General features: G+C 40.9%; 2 protein-coding genes across 3 annotated transcripts; both read left to right on the top strand.

Annotated features, from left to right (window-relative positions):
• The first annotated feature begins 8,323 nt into the window (after positions 1-8,323).
• On the top strand, positions 8,324-9,514 carry LOC110450534 (putative deoxyribonuclease TATDN2). Its single transcript, XM_021498099.1, has one exon. It carries the CDS (start codon positions 8,324-8,326, stop codon positions 9,512-9,514), a length of 1,191 nt encoding a protein of 396 aa, XP_021353774.1.
• Positions 9,515-16,583: 7,069 nt separating this feature from the next.
• Positions 16,584-21,313, top strand: LOC110450531 (bryoporin-like). Of its 2 annotated transcripts, none has more exons than XM_021498094.1 (5): positions 16,584-16,658; positions 17,565-17,599; positions 19,370-19,515; positions 20,246-20,467; positions 21,108-21,313. In XM_021498094.1, the coding sequence occupies exons 1-5, from the start codon at positions 16,599-16,601 to the stop codon at positions 21,296-21,298; spliced, it is 654 nt and encodes a 217-aa protein (XP_021353769.1). In that variant the 5' UTR covers positions 16,584-16,598; the 3' UTR covers positions 21,299-21,313. The 2 variants fall into 2 exon arrangements, with proteins under 2 accessions (XP_021353769.1, XP_021353770.1); XM_021498095.1 differs by having other exon boundaries at positions 16,598-16,658; positions 17,568-17,599.
• Positions 21,314-21,556: the final 243 nt, after the last annotated feature.

The following is a 21,556-nucleotide window of genomic DNA, read 5'->3' as shown; positions in this document are numbered from 1 at the left end:
TCAGAAGTGCTAGGTTAGCATTGCCTTTAGTGTGTATTACTATTCGCGCTGTATTTCTGATAATTCAACAGCTTTGAGTCGGAATTTTTCTGATTTTTACCTGTTGTAGTAGTCACGTGGTCGCGCGGTTTTCAGGTACCTTTCCGATATTTGTATCAGATATCTGGATATACGGTATATTTATTGAAAGAGAAGACACAGCAGACTACCAAGCAGATTAACAAGCAGTAATTTAAAAATATCAGGGAAAAAATCAGGGGAAAAAAAACAACATGGCCGAACGGGATATGGTTAACATCAATACGGCAACAGAGAGGGAAATGAGGCAACTTCCAGGCATAGGGCTGAAGAGAGCGGCCAGAATTATGGAAATACGGGAGCAATGTGGGTACGTGCCAATGCCCCAATTTACGGCGGGTTTTCTTGGGAGAAAGCTGGACAGGGACCTGGTAAATCTTATAGATTTTGAGGACAATATCCCTGGACCGGAGAATGAGAGTTCTGAGTCTCATAATTTAAGGGACCTGCTAGAGCAAGTACCAACTATGGGTACTAGGACACCCCAACAAGGGACGCAGGACCTAGGGCGCTCATTACCTAAGGAAACCCCACAAACACTCGCAGCCCCGATAATGGCCCTTACCCAGATTGCCCCATCCCGTGTTGCCCCACCCCGTGTTGCCCCATCCCGTGTTGCCCCATCCCGTGTTGCCCCATCCCGTGTTACCCAGCCCAATGTGGTCCAACCCCAGATAGCTGCACTCAATGTTCCCCCAACCCGTGTTACACCCACCATTAGGTATGGTGCAGGTAGGGAGGCTGATACCCGGTACCAGGATGTGGATGATAGTACTGACCAGGGAGTTGACCCATGGTCACCAATACATCTACCAGGTAAGCAGTCGAGGCGTGCACGAAGCCCATATATGGCCGATTTCCCCGAGGTTCCAGACAGGATCCAGAGTCCAGTAGGAGGACCTAGGGTGAGGTCAAAACATGAGGTAAACAGGAGATGGTGGAGCACAGCGCAGCTGAATCAGGACATTCCTATACATCAGGTTCCTCCAGCATGCATGAGATGTATCAGGAGCTGATACGAATGCGGAGCAGTAGTTTGGCCTTTAAGGATAAATACCAGCATCAGTCTAGTGGTCCGTCGAGTCCAACTGTTTACAAGGACATGCCATTGAGGACCCCGAGTAACCTTAAAAAGGTCAAGCAGCAACATGACAGTAGGCAGCATGCGTCAACTAGGTGCTCAGGGTCTTCAAGGTCAAGGTCACCGGATGTAGTTCCTTCTCATAGGAGACATGTACAGGCCCCGGGTACACAGATGGTATCATCTAGGCACAAGGACCATCAAATGTCACAGGACAGCACTGATAGCCGAGATTTAGGATCAGACCGGACACGAGGGAAACAATATGAGGGGAGACACATGGGTAATCAACGCAGAATCCTTTCAAGGTCACCCTCGCCTTCCGGGTCATTATATGACACGAGGTCGAAATCCAGGTCGAAGCATTCAGGGAGGCATGCTGGGAAGTCCTCAAGGACGCCATCAAGGGACGGACATGACCGTAGACATAGTCCTTCTAGGATGGGACATGGCTCTTATAGAGCTAAATCTCGTCACGGCCAGTCACGTAGGCATTACAGCTCCGATTCCGATTCCCCTTATAGGGGCTATCGGAACAGAAAAAACAGGTCGCATTCCAGACATCGACATGGACAACGTCGTCATGATCGTGAGGCGAGAGAGAGGTCAAGGTTTTACTTTGATTCCTCTGTTACCTCAAGTGACGGCGAATATTCGGAGGAATACCAGGGACATTCATCCAAAAGGGGAAATCCTATGAGAATACCCAAAAATTTGAAGTTCGATGGTAAAAGTAATTGGCTGTCTTTCAAGCAGAAGTTTGACAGCTACAGACATGTCCTCGAATGGTCAGACAGCCAGTCTCGGGATTACCTTGGATGGATATTAGAAGGAAAGGCGTTAGATTACTACACCCTAGTAACTAAGATGGGGAGCTGCCATTCTTTCCGGGAAATTATGCGTAAGCTGGAGACTCGTTTTGGCGCTAAAGAGTTAACAGAGACGGCAAGAATAAAGTTTCAACAGGCCAGTCAACGCCAAGACGAGCCCTTAGATGAGTGGGCGGATAGAGTCATGACTCTAGCCACTCCAGCTTTCCGTCACTTACCGGAAAAATATGGCTGCACAGAAGCTATCGCCAGATACTGCCAAGGAGCCATGGACAAGGATGCCGGTAAACATGCCTGTCTGGGCCATCCAAGGTCAGTGGAGGAGGCGACTAACCTGATGAAGCAATATCAGTACGTCAGTCAAGCTGTGGACAGTAAAAAGGGAAAGCGCAAAGACCAGGACGTTACTGTAAACGTCAACGCAGTGTCCGCGAGCGAATCCAAAATGGAGGAGTTGATAGAAAAAGCTATCAATAAGCTTGCGGAGAAACTGGGCAAGACTAAGGTACAGGACCCCAAAGCCAGCGATAAACCCGCGTACAGCAAGGATTTTAAATCCAGTGTTAAATGCTTCTTCTGTAAGCAGACAGGACATATAAAGAAGGAGTGTAAGCGGTACGCAAAAATGGCTGGAGAAGCGGAAGGCGGAGGAGGGCAAGGAGACACCAAAGGATTCTTTAAACTCCTAAGGCCCAGGACTACGGGCCATGCCCCTGAGCCATCTGCTAAGTTAGGCCCAGTTTCATCATCCTCGGAGACTGCTTCCCTCAAGGCTGTATCAACCCCAGTGAATATTTTGCTGGATTTGTCCACGGCTGATGACGGTAAGATAGGTGAACTGATGAGGGGTTCTGAGATCACCTGTACTTCTAGTCGGGTGAATGAGGCTTTTAGTCTCACCTCTGAACCGGAAGTTAATTCAGTTAAGGGACCACATATGTCTGAGTCTGCCCGTGCTTTTAGTACAGGCAGTGAGGCTTTTAGTCTCACCTCAGAAAGGGAGATAATTCATGTTAACCGAATATGTGCAGGTTCTTCACTAGTGAAACTCACAGTAGGCGAGGTACCCATCACCGCCAGAATTGACTCCGGGGCTGAAATGACTATTATTTCTACTTCAGTGTATGACAGGTTCCAGAAGAATCCCCGGAAGTTAAAACAGGTTGTTATGCACCTGGCGGATACAGAATCATCATTAGAGGGATTTTTAATACCTCCAGTAACATTGAAAATCGGCCAAAGTGTGTTCAGGGCAGGTCTGTATGTAGCCCCCATTGCTGATGAGATGTTGTTAGGACATGATCTCTTGCATCATTGGGGGGCCGTACATGACATGAGGTCTGATACTCTCCTTATAGGGGAGGAAAGAATATCGTTGAACACAAAATTCTTTGGTGATAGGCCGGTTGTAGCCAGGGTTTCAGCAACCAATAAAGTGGTGGTGCCCCCCAATACTGTCGTCAGGGTAACTGGAAAACTTTAAGATTATTATATTGAATCTTGCAACACTCTAGATGTGTTAGTACCCAGTGTGGTTCGGAGTTCAAATACCTAGCCGGTGGTCTGTTTGGTTAATCTGACCGACAAGTACAAAACTGTGAGAAAAGGGGAGTTTCTAGCCGACGCCTTTGAGGTTCAGGATTTTATAAGTCCTGATATGTCTTATAGACATACAGAAGAGAGCGTTGGCTGTACAGACATAGACACCGAGTCTGATAAGGTCGCATCTTGTTGCCAAATCGGACAACCGGAAGTGCAGTTGAGGGAAGTACCGGAACATCTACAGAAGTTAACCATGGATTCCAGCAAGCATTTGACTGAGGCTCAACAACTCGATCTTCGTGAACTTATTTGTATATATATGAGGATGTGTTTGCGAAGAATGAGTTTGACCTTGGAAGTTTTACGACTATAGAACATGCTGTAGACACCGGTGATGCTAAGCCAATTACATTGTAAACAGCGCATGCGCAGGACTCCGGCCTCATTTGTTGGTGAGGAGGAGGCGCATCTTAAAAAGATGCTGGACGCCGGTGTCATACAGGAATCCATGTCCGAATGGGCCCCTGCACCAGTGCTCATCCGACGAAAGGATGGTAGTATGCGTTGGTGCATTGATTACCGGGCCCTTAATGATGTGACTGTGAAGGATACTTTCCCCTTGCCGTTGGTGGATGATTGTCTGGATACGCTGTCCGGTAACACCTGGTTCTCGAAATTGGATGCCAATATCGCATACTGGCAAGTCAAGATTAAGGAATCGGACAGAAAGAAAACAGCGTTCCTGACGAAATTTGGTCTGTTTGAACATGTAAGAATGGGGTTTGGTCTTACCAACGCTCCTGCTACTTTTTCCCGAGTGGTAAATCTGATTTTGAGAGGTCTCACCTGGAAAACAGAACTCGCCTTCTTAGACGATATTTTAATTCTAGGGAATCACTTTGAAGAGCACCTCCGAAATCTGAAGGACGCGTTGGGAAGATTCAGACAGCATGGCATGAAGTTGAAACCAAGAAAATGTCTTTTTTTCCAACCAGAGGTAGAATTCCTGGGCCGCATGGTAAGTAAAAACCAGATAGCCATGTCAGAACGGGACACCGGAACAGTAGCTAACTGGTCAGTTCCTAGAAATACGAAGGAGGTAGAGAGGTTTCTCGGCTTAGTGAATTATCACCGGACTTTTGTAAAAAGTTTCGCCGAGTTAGCTCAACCCTTGTATAGTCTCACAAGAAAAAACAAGTTCCACTGGGGAGATGTGCAGCAGGACGCCTTTGAATCCTTACGCAAGGTGTTGACTGAACCACCTGTATTGGCGCTACCTAACGCTGTCGACTCGTTCATATTGGACACCGACGCGTCGGATACCGCCATTTGGGCAGTTCTAAGTCAAGTTCAAGACGGGGTGTAGAAGGTTATTGCTTATAGTAGTTTCTCTCTAACCCCGGAGCAGAGGAGGTATTGCACTACCCGGAAGGAACTTCTCAGTATAGTGAGATTTACAAGACAGTTTAAATACTACCTACTAGGTAGACAGTTTACCGTCAGGACAGACCACTCTAGTTTAACATGGTTGCTACGGTTCAAGGATCCACAGGGACAGTTGACACGGTGGATGGAAGAACTTTCACAATTCCATATGATTGTGACTCACAGAGTGGGGGCCAAACACGGGAATGCAGACGCGCTTTCGCGACTTCCTGAGGAGTTGACTCCGTGTCCATCCTATGTTGCCGGGATCAGACCAGAAAGCTTACCCCGTGGAGGCTGTAGCTATTGTCAGCGTGCAGACAAACAGTGGGGAGAGTTTGCTATGGAAGTGGATGAAGTTAGGAACCTGACGGACAGTTCTCCTTGCGGGGACCAGAGTTTCCAGTCCATTGGGACTGATGTGGCCACAGTGAAACGTAACCCGCAAGGCCAGGCGGAGGGAGTAACTCCTAGGGAGTGACCTGAGCTTATAGGTCAGGCGAACTTCTGTACGGAGCCCTCTGTGGACAGTATGCTTAACCCTCATGCCAGGGGTCAATTTTCCGTGAGTGGTTTACGTTCTCTTGTATACCCTCAGGGTATGCATGCCAGTCAGACCCAATCCTCTCAGTTTGAGGGTCAACCGGGCTTGGGAAAACATCAGGATAGCACGGTTTCCCAGGTCACTCTTGGCTACGAACACCCTGATGGTGGTAGCCATGACAGCCGGCTGACAACTGAGCCAGTACTGGAGGCTTTGTCTCCAGACAGTTGGTCCACTTTATCGATGGACCCTAGAGTTGATGGATCAAGTTTTGATATTGAGTTTCAGGACAGCCAGTTTCATGTGAATATGTGTACCGTCCAGCTAGCTCAGGAAGCAACTGCTGGGTCGCCATCTTGTTGGGGGTTTACGTATCGTGAACTTGAGACCGAACAGGGAAAAGATGACGCATTGCAGTTTATTATCAGGTACCTGACGGACGGTACGGAACCTGGCTTCTCCTGAAGCTAAGTATTACTGGTTGAACCGGGAGTTGTTTCTCCTGATCGACGGTGTGGTGTTCATGAAGAAAGCTGATAGTAAGGACTTGGCGCTTATAGTTCCACAGTCCTTGAAGGAAAAGGCAATGCAGTGGCATCATGACCTACCCGCAGCTGCTCATCAAGGAATGGCAAGGACTAAGGCGAAATTGAAGGAGAAGTTCTTTTGGGTTCGCCTTGGTACGGACGTGGAGGCCTATGTGTCAACGTGTGAAGTTTGCACCCGAAACAAGAAAAACAAACGCTACGAAAGGGTTCCCCTGACGCAGTATCATGCGGGTGCCCCCATGGAACGTGTGCACATAGACTTTCTTGGCCCCTTACCCAAAACGGCAAGCGGAAATGAACATTGTCTAATGATGGTAGACCAGTTCACCAAGTGAGTAGAGTGTGTTCCATTGCCTTCACAAAAAGCTGAGGGGACAGCGAAAGCGGCAATTGATGGGTTTTTACTCGGTTTGGATATCCGTTCCAAATCTTCTCGGACCAGGGGCGCAATTTTGAGAGCAAACTCTTTGAATCATTGTACCGGGCGTTACAGATTCACAAGGCGCGTACAACGCCTTATCGCCCTTCATCAAATGGACAAGTGGAACGGTATAACCGAACGCTTATGGACGCCGTACGCTGTTTCCTTGGCAAATCCCAAAACAAGTGGGATGAGTATGTCCAACAGATCGCGGGAGCTATCCGATCTTCGGTCAACAGTATCCAACCTAATGGGAAATATCCAGGAAGCTCACACCGTCGCCAGAAATACGCTGAAAACATCTCTACGCCGTATGAAGCGGTATTATGACCTTAAAGTCCTACTGAGACCATACGCCGAAGGGGATGTTGTGTATTTGCTGGATTCAGCCGTCGTAAAGGGAAAATGCAAGAAATTGTGTTCTCCCTGGAAAGGTCCGGGAGTTATAATCAAAAAGTTATCCGCATACCTGTACCAGATCAAACTACGAAACTCTGTGTTTATCACCAATCATGACCGGAAAATGCCATGTAGGGATAGAAAGCTCCCGGCGTGGATCAACATATATAAAACACAGGGGGAGAAGGATGATTTGGATTCGTCTGACCAGAGCACAGAAGTCTACTGCATTTGCAGGAAAGCTTGGCAGGGTCGATTTATGATTCAATGCGACTACTGTCAGGAATGGTTCCACGGATCGTGCGTCAACGTGACTGCTACAGACGCGCTTGAGATAGACAAATACAAATGCAGTGGTTGTAGCAGTAACTAATCATGTGTTTTGCTCTGGTATGTTGCAGGTATGGCATCTGGACGGAACCAGTCGTTTGCTGATGAGGTCTCGCATCTTATAGATAAGGGCCAGTTGTAACAACCAGCCCGCGAGTTCGTCGAGCGACTGGGTTTGGCTCAGGTGTCGGATTCTAGGATGAAGGCCCTACTTATCGCGATGTTCGATTTGGCTAAGGGGAACACCAAGAGGGGATCACAGCAGTACCGTCGTGATTCATGGCTCAAGTCTTGCGCGGAGACCCTGAACGTCTGTCAGCTACAGTCGCACAACTGGATTGCTGCTAACGTCTATCGTATCGGTAGGCGTAACAGACCAGGACCTATTGCCGTGGAGTCCAGGGCTATGTATCATGACATACGGTTGTCCACGGATCCCAGCTTGGCACGGAGGGTGGAGGAGGTTTCGTCACGGAACCCTGAGGTGGTGAGAATGGAGGATGATGCACTGGATCTGGGAGCAGACCCAATTCACATTGATCTTGGGCACCCAGAGCCGGAGCCGGTACCACAGATATTGACATCACCGGTACCCCAGAAGTTGCCAGCACCACTTCCCAAGAGGAAGCCAGCCCCCNNNNCCCCCGTGGAAGCCGGACACACGAGTCACATCAAGTCGTTATGCTGCCGCGGGCGAGACTCTGATGAGAGGTGCGTATCGTGCCTCCTCTGAGGCTAAACCCACGGTGGCTGAGCGACTATCGCGAGAGGAGCGTCCCGAGGGTCCGAGGAGGAGTCCAAGGAAGCATTACAGCTCTCTCCGTCATAGTCCCCTTAGTGGAAAGGTGCGGGCTGACCCGGGCGCCACCAGGAAGCGTCCAATCAGTCAGCCGGAGGGTCCTCAATCAAAGAGGATATCCCTCGGAGGAGGTAGAGCGTTCACCCGGACGGTCTCCTCCACTGAGGCGGCTCCTGGAGGTTTGGTGGTTGAGTGCTCGGGTGGGTCCTCGGCTGAGGGGGCTTTGTCGGTGAGGAGGAAATGCCTTGTTCCTGATTGTCAGGGAGATTTTAGCTATGTTCGCCTCCATGCATTCCGGGAACACATACCTGGAATATTCAGCGAACATGTGGACCCTGGCAGTCAGGAAATTGCGAGGCAGAGAGGCTGCACTCATGCAGGCTGCTGTTTGGCTCCTCCGGAGGCCAGTGGGACATCTTGGGGACCTTCGAGAATTCGTGGATATGCAGCACTTGTTGACAACGAAGGAAGGTGTCAACATCACTGACAGTCAGACGGTGGCTATGAGGGCGTTCAGTAGCTATCTGGGTGAGCCGGTCCAAGTCAAGTATACAGTGGACCCGGTAAATTCTATAGCGGCCCTTATCCACTGGAAGGCGGTTATGTTGATGTTGGCAAGGATGACCTCGAGTGAACGTGAGTACTGGAGAACTCAGTTTCCAATTCCTGAGGAGGTGGCACGGGCCAGGCCCCGTGCATTTGACTCTCATTTCCACCTCGACCGGACACTGCGTGCAATGGGTTTACCAAAGGATACTACCTTCCAGTCATTGCTCGCACGCAGTCCAATGGAACCGGGAAAGGAGATTGAGGTTGTTGGAACCTGTGCCTGTTACTGTGACCCCGTTACCTATCCAACTAAGGAGCATCTGGCTACACTACCAGAGGACATGGAGGTCGCAGTGGGGGTACATCCGAAGCACCAGTACTCGCAGGAGCAGTTCAACCGCGTTGTCCAGGAGCTACGTCAACTTATCCTTCTGCCTCGTGTCGGAGCAGTCGGCGAGATTGGGCTGGACCATTCTGTCCCTAGGGAGCAGTGGGCTCAGCAGTCAGTTATGCTGGAGAAGATTCTGCAACTTGTGGAACCCAGGCATGTCCTGGTATTACACTGTAGAGGAATCACCGGAGACAGCGGAGCGGAGGCCTATCTACTTCTGCTCTATTATGTGAAGAAGGCTGTGCGTCCTGACCAGAGAATACATCTCCATTGTTTCAGTGGAGATTCATATGTTCGTGACCAGGTGACCAGTGCCTTCTCACAGCTGTACTTCGGATTCACCAGTATGGCTGCTAAGTTCAACAACCAGCAGTCCCAAGCCGTGAGGGGAATCAACTCTGAAAGAGTACTGTTAGAGACGGACGCTCCATATTTTGCCAGACCTGGAACCAAGTGCTCCGCACCAAACCAACTGTTCCGGACAGCGTCGTCTCTAGCACGTTACTGCAAGATGAACCCGGAATCACTGCTGGCTACATCTGTCCAGAACGCCCGACGACTGTATCGACGCGTGTAGGTTATTTTATAACATCTAGGGTCGGGAGTATCTGGTCTTTTAGGCCAGGTTTGTGCTTATAGTGCTACCCTGTACCTATACTCCAGACGACTTAAAGAGGCTGGGCCTTGACTCTGTGTTTCATGGAGCAACAACCAGTAATAGAACATGTGGAAAACACAGGCTTATAGCTTGTGGGAACTTGAACTAAGGGTCAGGATATTCTCCAATTCAGGATCTCCCAGAACAAAGGACTTTCATTATAAGGTGGGGAGGAATGTTGTGTCGACGGTCTGTTTACATTACGTCATCCGGGCTTTCACCGGATGTGAGGCGTAGCAGATCCCGTGATGCTTGGGTGAATATACCTGGCCCACAACTCTCTTCCTTCCAGGATTCCAGACTGTACGGACGGTTTATGGTGCTCTGCATATTGTAGCCATTGTACTCCTTCATTCCTACAGTCTGCTCTACTTATAGTAGTGACAGTTTCTCGGTGACCTCGCATATTGTTGGGCACCGGGACAGATACTTATTTACTAGTATTACTAGCGTTGTGAGCTATATCTCTCCTGCCTGACCAGTCCAGCGACATTGAGATATAGTCAACCACGTGGCGGGTTGGGAAACCAAGATGGAAGGTAATTATTACTTCATATCGTATCTTTTGTATCGTACTGTCTCGTCCCTTTTCCCAATTCTAACTCTAACAAAAATAACTTTAACAACATTGATTGTGAATCTAATCGAATACCTTCAACAGCTTACACATTCATACATGTTTATTATAAGACACAGTGGGTGACCAAACTGAAACTAAGAACATTGAACAGAAGTGTCTATGACTCAGTCAGGTAATGTCAAAATCGCATCGGTGAACTGACGGGGTTTGTGTTCAAAAGAAAAAAGATCTGAGGTTTTTAATTATTTGAAGTCAAACTACAGCGATTTTAGCATGATATGTCTACAGGATACACATTTCACTAATGATAAAGAAAACCGCATCATGTCAGAATGGAGATACACCTGTTTATTTAATTCACACCAGTCAAATGAAAGGGGTGTCAGTATTATGTTAAACAATAATTTTGAATTTGAAATACACAAAATGGTAAAAGGCGATACAGGAAATTTGCTTGCACTTGATATCACTATTGAAAAAAACAAAGACTTACTCTAGTAACACTCTATGGTCCAAATACAGACAATCCTGATTTTTATGAAAATTTGACTTAAGTTCTTGACGAACTTCAAAATGTTGAATATATAATATGTGGTGATTTCAACCTTGCTCTAAATCAATCTGAAGATACAAATAATTACAATAAAGTTAATAATCCACATGCAAAAACAAAGCTTTTAAATTACATAGATTCATACAATTTAGTAGATTGCTTTAGGTTGAATCACCCAGACTCCAAACGTTACACATGGAGAAGAAGAAACCCTGTAAAGCAAGCAAGACTAGACTATTCTTTAAAATGTGAAAACATTTTTAACTTAACAAAAAAACACACATCAAAGCTGGATACAGGACCGACCACTCTCTGATCACATTAGAACTAAAATTTAACAACTTTGATATTGGTAGAGGAACCTGGAACAGCCTACTAAATGACACTGAATATATACAAAAAGTAAAGAATACCATACAAAATGTGAAAGATCAATATACCAACCCAAACTTTTTAAATGCCCCAACAGATATTGAAACTCCATATATTATAGATGATCAACTATTTTTAAAAATCTTACTTTTGGAAATCCGAGGTGTAACTATATCTCATGCTACACACAAGAAAAAGACAAGAAACAAGAAAGAAGAAGAACTTATAACAGAAATAAACATTATTGAAAAAAGCACTCCCTTAAATCTCAACTCACTAAACAACAAGCAGATAGAATTAGAAAACATAAGAAAAGATAAGATGAAAGGGTAAACAATAAGATCAAAGGTCCAATGGATAGAAGATGGTGAAAAAGTGACAAAATACTTCTGTGGTTTAGAATCCAATTTTTTTACAAATTAAACAGTTCAATGGATAGAAAAAGTTAATGGGGATCATGTTGTTAAACAAAAAGAAATATTAAAAGAAATTGAACTATTTTATACAAATCTATATAATTGCCACTCAGAAAACCTTGAGCAAATAAATTTAGACGAATACTTAAAAGATCTCAATTATATTGTGTTAGAAAATTCTCAAAATATATACCTTGAAGGAAAACTTACAGAATCCGAATTGTTAAAAGCTCTAAAAAAATGAAAAATAACTAATCACCTGGGTCTGATGGCTACACAGCAGAATTTTTCAAATTCTTTTGGCAAGACTTAAAACTTTTTATATTTAACTCATTAAATCAAGGATATGACAAAAAAAAACTTTCAATAACTCAGCGACAGGGACTTATCACATGTATCCCTAAAGGTGAAAAGCCCAGACAATATATGAAGAATTGGCGACCTATAACACTATTAAATGTAATATACAAACTAGCATCTGCATGTATAGCCAACAGATTGAAAAAAGTACTTGCCTTATTATTATCAGAAACTCAAACAGGCTTCCTGATTGGTAGATATATAGGTGAAAACACCAAACTAATATATGACTTGATGCATTTTACAGAGGAAAACAATATTCCTGGACTTTTGATCCTTGTTGATTTCGAGAAAGCTTTTGACTCTGTTTCATGGCCTTTCATATATGAAGTACTCAGATTTTTTAACTTTGGAGACAGCATTATAAATTGGATCAAAACTTTTAGTAATCAAACCTCATCTGCAGTAATACAAAATGGCTTCCTATCAAACTTTATCCCTATCAAAAGGGGCTGTCGTCAAGGGGACCCGGTTTCATCTTATCTTTTATTACTTGTGGCTGAAATCTTGGCTATTCTGGTAAAAAAACAAAAAAAAAACATAAAAGGTATAAATGTAAATAACAAAGAACACAAACTCTCACAGTTCGCCGATGACACAAGTTTTATTCTAGATGGTTCTGAGAAATCATTCACTGACGCTTTGGAAACTTTAGAAAAGTATGCTCTAATATCACCATCGATGGAAACTGAAATGGAATGTCACACATTTCAATCTATTGGGAATACATTTCTCTGTTGAACTAGACAAAATTACAGACCTTTACTACAAAAACAAAACAACTGAGGTAGAATTAATGTTAAAACAATGGTCTAGAAGAAATATCACTCCTATAGGAAGAATGGTAGTTCTTAAATCTCTCATAATCCCCAAAATAACACATCTGTTCATTGCAATACCTAACCCGAGCAAAAACACAATTCAGTACTTAAACACTTCATTTTTCAAATTCATATGGCAGTCAAACACAGAAAAAATTAAAAGACAAACTCTAATGAAAGATTATTAAGACGGAGGATTAAAAATGATTGACTTAGATAAATTTATTACTAGCCTCAAATCAACTTAGATTAGACGGCTTCTCACAGCAAAACNAGATAAATTTATTACTAGCCTCAAATCAACTTGGATTAGACGGCTTCTCACAGCAAAACCAAAAGAATGGATTAATTTGTTTAAAGCGGAAATAACTTGCACACACAATATATCACAATTCAATGTAGACCACTTTAAACTTATCAAAACAACCAATAAATTCTGGAAAGATGTTCTTGAAGCTTGGGTAACCATCACAGAAAACAATCCTCCCAAAACACTTACAAATTTTCAAGAATCAACACTATGGTATAACCCAAATATTTTGATAAATAATTCCTCTTTCTTCTATAAAGATATGCAAGTCAAAGGAGTAAAATTTGTAAATGACATTCTGCAAAATGATAACACTTTTCTCTCATTTGAAGAATTCAAACAGAAATACACTATACACTCAAACAACTTTCTCCAATATAGAAGCATCTGTGAATCAATAAAAAAGCTGCACATACACTGAATATAGACTTAACAAAATCAGAGAACAACCACCCCAAACCCTTCATTCCATTTCACCTACAAATAATATTAACATCCATTAAGGGAAGTAAAGATATGTACACCACACTATTGAATAAACAAAATATATGTAAAAATACAGCAGAACAAAAATGGAAATCAGATGAAAGATTTAGTGCAATTAATTTTAACCAAATATATCAATTACCCTTCCAAACCACAAAAGAAACAAAAATCCAATGGTTCCAATATAAAATCCTGAACCGGATTATTACCACTAATTCGTACTTAAAAACAATTGGTATTAAAGACTCTGATAATTGTTCACTCTGTAGAGCACACCCTGAAAAAATAGAACACTTATTTTGGAATTGCATCAACAGCCAACACTTATGGGAAAATCTTAGAACATGGATTCATAATAAACTTGGTAAAAATATTGACCTTGATAAAAGTACAATTCTATTTGGGGTCACAGGCGAAACTAATGAAACAAAACCAACTAACATCATCATTACATACACTAAATACTACATATTCTGTAATTCAAAGAAAACAGGAAATCTCTCAATAATAGAATTGAAAGAATACCTAACTCAAACATTTACATACGAATTGACCTTGTTACAAAAAAACATGCAAATCCAAAAATTCAACAAAACTTGGAATAAATTGAAAAACCTATTTACTTAAGTCCAAAACAAACCACCAAAATAATTTGAAAACCAAAGCCAAGTGAATGAACCTCAAACAGTTGGTCACCCATATACCCTCATGAATTACACCAATTAAATATTGTTGTCTTTTTTATATGTAAGTTTAGCCGTTTATACACATTAATATATTCATGTGCTAATAACTTGCTAATAAACATATGTTTTATACACCCAAAAAGAGTATAATAGGGTATAATGTACACTGTTGAAATAGTTCAACTCCTAAAACATTGACCTCCATAGATTGTGAGAAGCTACATGTATGTATTTGTTGAGTATAGTACATGTCTATATGTATATGTAAATATGTATATTATACATGAACATGTATAGCTCTGTATGTGAGTATATGTTTATAAACATGTGTATGTGTAGCAGTGTACAAACGTGTGCATATCCGCATAAAATGCAAACAAGTTCTTACAAAGTAAAAAGATTTTTATTGTTTTCCTCTGTTTATAAGTCAAAATGTAAACTTGTACAAGTATAACATATGACAATTCCAAATTGTGTACTGTAACTATGATATATCACAATTCCAGTGTTTATACTGTATACATGTACCTATAATGTATTACAATGCCAAAGTGTATACTGGATAACTATAACATATACATCACAAAGCCAAATTATGTACTGTTCAAGTATCATGTATCAAAATGACAAATTTACTGTATAAGTATAACATCTCACAATTTAAAATTGTATAATTTATAACTATAACATATCACCAGGCCAAATTGTTTACTATATACCTATAACATATCACAATGCCTAATAATATACTGTACAAGTAAAACATCTCACAATGCAAAATTATTTACTGTATAAGAATATTACATCTCAATGTCAAATTGTATAGTGTATACCTTTAATGACTAATATGCTTACAGCATACAAGCGCATCTGCATGTGTGTGTATACGTGTGCATATGCACATGTGTGTGCATTTTTGTGGGTATGTATATATATATGTGCGTACATCTGTTTGTGCGTGCATGTTGAGATGTGTATGTTCGTATGTGCATGTAAACTATGTATGTGTGTGGGTGCATATATATGTGCGTGCATGCATATGTACGTATGTATGTATGCATGTATATACAACATGTGTACATGCGTATGAATGAATGTATGTGTGTATGCATGTAGCTTGCATGCATGCATGCGTATATGTATGTGTGACTGCATGTGGACATGCATGCCTATGTGCGAAGGTATACATACATGCATGCGTGTGTGTATGTATGTATGTATGTATGTATGTATGTATGTATGTATGTATGTATGTATGTATGTATGTATGTATGTATGTATGTATGTACGTACGTACGTATGTATGTAAATATGTATTCATGTATGTTATGTATGTCTGCTATATATGTATGTATGTAAGTATGTATGTATGTTATATATGTATGATAAGTATGAGTGCATGCATGTTTGTGTTTATGTACACATGTAGCTGTAATACTATGTATTACGACAAAATGTATATGTTTTTGTCTATGAAAGAAAACAAACAATAAAAAAAGGCCATCAAAAGGCCATCAATTCATTTTTTATGGAACCATATTGCTTTCATTCATGTACAATTTGGACATCATTCCACAGCTCGCTAGCAAATTGTATATATACATGTCAGGTACATATGTAACCAGAGGCTTGCATGGTATGGCGTTCTCACGTTCACCTACACATGCATTTCATAGGGATCTTGATAGTTTACAAAACGCTATTTTCACATAGCGCACTGCATATGTAGAAATAATTAATTCAACAGAGAGTAACTCGCTCGACAGCAAAAATCGTGACGACCTCGAGCTAGTGGACTGGTGTAAGCACGTGATACGTACATGTGAGGTTAGTACACAACACACATCAGTCCCGTTCCATGCGGTTCATGTATAACCTGTCGTCTGGTCTCATGTCAGTGTCTTCCCGTTAGTCAATTTCTAAAAGTCTTTGTATCGGAAGCTTTAATTTTGAAGTACATATGATTACACATTTCCCAGTAAAGTCTCGATATCGGGTGTTGACATATTATCGTTACACATGTGTACTATTGTTTACCCGGTGTTACTATTATGTACACTACGGCATTGAAATGCCCGAAACGCAATACGGAAATGACGACACGAAAATACGACAACAAAAACATGTGTATTACGAAGGGTGGGAAGTCCTTAAGTAATATCTGTTTGTGACCGCTCAACTGATAAATTTATCACAATTTTAAATAAATTAAATCTATAAACATGTTTATGGTGCTACCATACAAATGTGAATATGCTTTTAATATATTTGTTTTCTTTTTATAATTGGTATGAATTATTTCACGAGTAAGAATATAGAAAACACTACCAGAAATGTTATTTGGCAGTAATATAGCAAAGCATATACCGACATTGTACAAAGCTTAGTACCTTATCTATCTACACTGAGACATAGCCTTATGTCACCAACGCCCACATTGACTGTTGGTTTGATAAGAAAGGAGGACACCGGCGCCACGGTAAGTACATTTGTATATCCCTTATTTAACTATATTCAATAAGGCATGCATTATATACCAGAGGTCAACGGCCTTAATAACGCATGCAATTGATTTTCTGAAGAATGGCTACCAGGGAACACAGGACTCAAAATTATCAATATCAAATGATTTAGCTAAAATACTTCATACATGTACTTCTTTGGTATACCAACTTCTGCTCCCAACAAGTACAAGTATTATAAAAGAATCGGTTGTTATTATAATCTCATAGTAGTCTTTCAATTTATATAATTAGATCGAAATAATTTGAGACACTTGATAAGTACTTATGTTAATTAATGTACCAGATTACAAGATCTATAACTCTCAATATCCCAAAGGAAGAACTTATTGTTACCGTCGTTTAATGCTACAGATAGACGGTCATTGTTTTGGTACAGATTATCCTGAAACTTGATTGTCGAACATCAACTCTAACATATTTTAACCTCAGCTCGAATTACAGAGATTGGATTGTTATACTTAATAATTAATATGGCTTGTTTACTTGGAGTTATGATTAAAGAGACAAGAATACCGTTATACAGGTGCAAGTGACTTGCTTACTAGGTTGAGGTCAGAGAGATCGGGTTAGCATGATACAGAACTACGTACTAGTAAATTGTTTTCTAGAGCTAGGATTATCGAACCTAAATAATCGTCGTTCAGATTCTTGTAACTTGTTACAAGCATTCTTATTACAGAGCTTGGAATAGCGTTCTACTAGTTAATGTTACCGTTGTATCGGAGCTCGGAATAAATGGCACTCCAGATTGACGTGATTTGATTTTACCAAAGTTCGGATTATGGAAACTGGATGTTTGCATTTATGAGCTATCAATATGTAAACATGTAAACTTATCATTCCGAGGTTTTATTTTCCAGCAGTTCGACATGAAGTGTATTGTACTAATTATCTTGTAAGTATTCAATTTCTTTAAGTTATGCTACATGTATTTAAATCAGGTAATGAATACACGCATACTGTGGTACATTCCATTTAAATCAGGTAATGAATACACACATACGGTGTTACATTCCATTTAAATCAGGTAATGAATACACGCATACTGTGTTACATTCTATTTAAATCAGGTAATGAATACACGCATACTGTGGTACAATCCATTGAAATCAGATAATGAACACGCGCATACTGTGTTACATTCCATTTAAATCAGATAATAAATCCACGTATACTGTGGTACATTCCAGTTAAATCAGATAATGAATACACGCATACTGTGGTTCATTCCATTTAAATCAGATACTGAATACACGCATACTGTGGTACAATCCATTGAAATCAGATAATTAATACGCGCATACTGTGTTACATTCCATTTAAATCAGGTAATGAATACACGCATACTGTGGTACAATCCATTGAAATCAGATAATGAATACGCGCATACTGTGTTACATTCCATTGAAATCAGGTAATGAATACACACATACGGTGTTACATTCCATTTAAATCAGGTAATAGATACACGCATACTGTGTTACATTCCATTTAAATCAGATAATGAATACACGCATACTGTGTTACATTCCATTTAAATCAGATAATGAATACACGTATACTGTGGTACATTCCATTCAAATCAGATAATGAGTATACGCATACTGTGTTACATTCCATTTAAATCAGGTAATGAATACACGCATACTATGGTACATTCCATTAAAATCAGATAATGAATACACGCATACTATGGTACAGTCCATTTAAGTCAGATAATGAATACACGTTTACTGTGGTACATTCCATTTAAATCAGGTAATGAATACACGCATACTGTGTTACATTTCATTTAAATCAGGTAATGAGTACACGCATACTGTGGTACATTCCATTGAAATCAGGTAATGAATACACGCATACTATGGTACATTCCATTTAAATCAGATAATGAATACACGCATACTGTGTTACATTCCATTTAAATCAGGTAATGAATACACGCATACTGTGGTACATTCCATTGATATCAGGTAATGAATACACGCATACTATGGTGCATTCCATTTAAAGCTTTGACTTTGCGAAGCATGACTTAAGCATTTTGCTGGGGAAAATATAGATGTCGTGAAGCATGCAATCTTAGGGCACTACATCCAGTTCTGAAGTATACGTCACTTGATTGTATCCACAACGCAATAATAGCACTCAAAACCATTACGCTGAATAAAATATATTATGAAGCATTGTACATGGTAACTCGGGATAATTTTGCGTTTACTCTTATTAATATAAGGTTTAAAGGATTATTATAACTCGGGATCATTTGGTTGGATGCTATCTTTTCAGGGATCGAGGATCATTGGGAAAGACTATGCTAGTTCGAATTTGACATTAAAACTTATATTGAATCCTGTTTTTTTTTTTTTTTTTTAGCAAACTGTGAGAAGCTTTCAATGTTTTGGTCATACTTTGAATATATGTCATGTGCATTCAACTAAAACCGCAGTTTGAGTGAAACACTATCCTTGTATATAACACATGTTCAGGTCACGACACTATACTACCTTATTATAAAAATGTAACAAGACGTTCACTGATAGGAAGCGATCCGCATGACGTTCTATAGACACTGCAAATTAACAACAACAACAAATAAAAAATTGTTTGAGAGTTGACACTTGTCACAGAATTATTCTAATATTTTATTTCTGTGTTGATGTAGAGGAGTCCATCTGACATGTGTATTGTCGTTGGACTTTGAACGAGAGGCAAGAGAGGCCGAAACGAAAACAGTAGACGTGGAGCACCTTTACACCCATAATGAGGCTTTCCGAAATATAACCAAGAGTGGAGTTCCCAGCAAGCGAGGTAATCATTTTGTTTCATTTAATCATTTAATGTAAATTAGATATCACGTCTTAAATTCCAGGACGTTGATTGGATCTTTATAAAGTACATTTGTATAAAGTCCCTTCCTTGAGAGTAACCTCCCCTATTATGAATGGAGTGATTTTACTTAGATACAAAATGTGTCCATTTTATGTTCATGCCCATATTTGAAATTACATGACGTACCATACTAGTAATGCATTTGTGAAGGGCACTACCGTTGTCACATGGTGTTGCCTCTGGAAGACATGTGGGAAGTACAATGGACTATCGTATTCTACAACAGCACTAAACTATATTCACAGCATGTCATCAACGGATAGCAAGGCTTCCACAATAGTGTCACATCTATGTTTATGTTTTAGAAGTCAAAAGTATATAGAGAAAACTTTTTTATTTATTTTTCCTATTTAAATGTTGTATTTATCATTCATTGAAATATAATTCTGGTAATTGTGAAAAAAAAATGTTTCAGTCTCTTATCCTTGTTAAATTAAATGCAAAATTAACAACTGGTTTTGCCTTACCCATTTTGTAGCGATCCGTTTCGACGACATTATATTGTAGCATGAACGGTCTTTTGGATGAAATTCAGTTGAAAAAAAAAAGTTATTTTCGCTAAGCTAACGTACTGAATTTGACAGTTTATATGGCTGAAGGTTAGAAGTAAGGAAAACATTTGCTATCATATACCTCTTTGTTTCCATAGTCGTTGGTGTATTGTCGGCGGCCGGAGTGGGATTCAAACTGCTGTCCGGTGTCGCTTCACAAGTGGACTTGTCACGTGTCTGTGTGGTAGGGTTTTCTAACATGGGAAACCGGAAATTAGTCAACCCAGAGTGGTATCTGTCGCATGGCGTTCTCCGGGAACCACTGCCAAGGGAAATCCTCCCAGGAGACGGCGGAGTGTTTATTTTTGAGAAAACGCATTGTGAGTGTTTTTACTCTTGATTTCTTTTATGCTTATACAAAAATTGTTATTCTTGTCTGTCCTTATTCGTTCTGTTGTTATCAGGCGATCGCATTCATTTTTTGCTAGGGGAGTCGTCTACCCCTCTACTCATAATTTCATTAGACTGTGGGTACTGTTCTGCGCATGCTTTAGATAACATTTTGTAGCCAAGTACTTCCTACTTTCGTTTTATCACTTTCGTGTTGTGTAAGGCGACGGAACCAAGTAACGACAGCGCGTTGTGCCTTCAACAAAAAGACATGATACTAATGTAGTAGGCGTGGCTTATCTTCACGTTGTTGGAGGCAACATGACGATGGTTAGCTTGGCGATGATTTGTTCCGTCTCCTTGAGATACAGGAACGTGAAGGAATACAATTCAGTCAAGTGGGAGCGACGAAATGAAAAAAAACGTAAAATAATTATTCGTCTCTTCCTTCAGTTGCTTTTAAATCTTGAGAAGCGACGGAACAAAAGAACATCCTTAAGCGTTCGTTCATGGCAAAACATTAAAAAAAACTTCATTATCGTTTCGCCGTCTCCTGCAATACTAAATCAGTTGTATTATATATACATACATGTATGTGTTTATTAATAATAGCATTTCCTTATCTAACAGACGCTACTTTCGGGACGGCAGGCGTTTTTACATACGCGATCGAAAATTCTGGCTACCAGGTGGCGGTCATGTGGGATGTCCCTATGATATACGGGCCTTCCTCCAACATGTTCAATGTCCACGTGAGCATTAAACGTATATGTTACTATCTTTATTTAGACCCCGGAAGTCAAAATTGCGTCTGTCAGTAGTTTATTGATATTCAAAATGTTAATTAAACAAACCCAAGGAAATTCGATATCATTTCGTTGCTATAGATTTGATAGGATGCTTAGATTAGTATGATCCGAGGGTACATGTTGCTTTCAACGGTCTCGTTAATTAAGGTCAACAGTTTGAATTTCTACTGACCTCTATTAAAAGTAAATAAAATGCTCAGCAATCGGGACATGAACTTCATGAGTAGAATATACAGTTGACCTTTCGAAAATAATCACATTCTTTCTGTT

Source organism: Mizuhopecten yessoensis, unplaced genomic scaffold (assembly GCF_002113885.1).
Source record: "Mizuhopecten yessoensis strain PY_sf001 unplaced genomic scaffold, ASM211388v2 scaffold5297, whole genome shotgun sequence".
Taxonomy (NCBI): domain Eukaryota; kingdom Metazoa; phylum Mollusca; class Bivalvia; order Pectinida; family Pectinidae; genus Mizuhopecten; species Mizuhopecten yessoensis.
This window is presented reverse-complemented; position numbering and strand designations above follow the sequence as displayed.

Bases quoted from the DNA above. Each gene is read 5' to 3' on its own strand.
- LOC110450534 (XM_021498099.1), top strand. From the start codon at position 8,324: ATGTGGACCCTGGCAGTCAGGAAATTGCGAGGCAGAGAGGCTGCACTC.
- LOC110450531 (XM_021498094.1), top strand. From the start codon at position 16,599: ATGTCACCAACGCCCACATTGACTGTTGGTTTGATAAGAAAGGAGGAC. The intron at 17,600-19,369 runs GTAAGTATTCAA...GTGTTGATGTAG, and splicing joins TGTATTGTACTAATTATCTT to AGGAGTCCATCTGACATGTG. The intron at 19,516-20,245 runs GTAATCATTTTG...TTGTTTCCATAG, and splicing joins TGGAGTTCCCAGCAAGCGAG to TCGTTGGTGTATTGTCGGCG.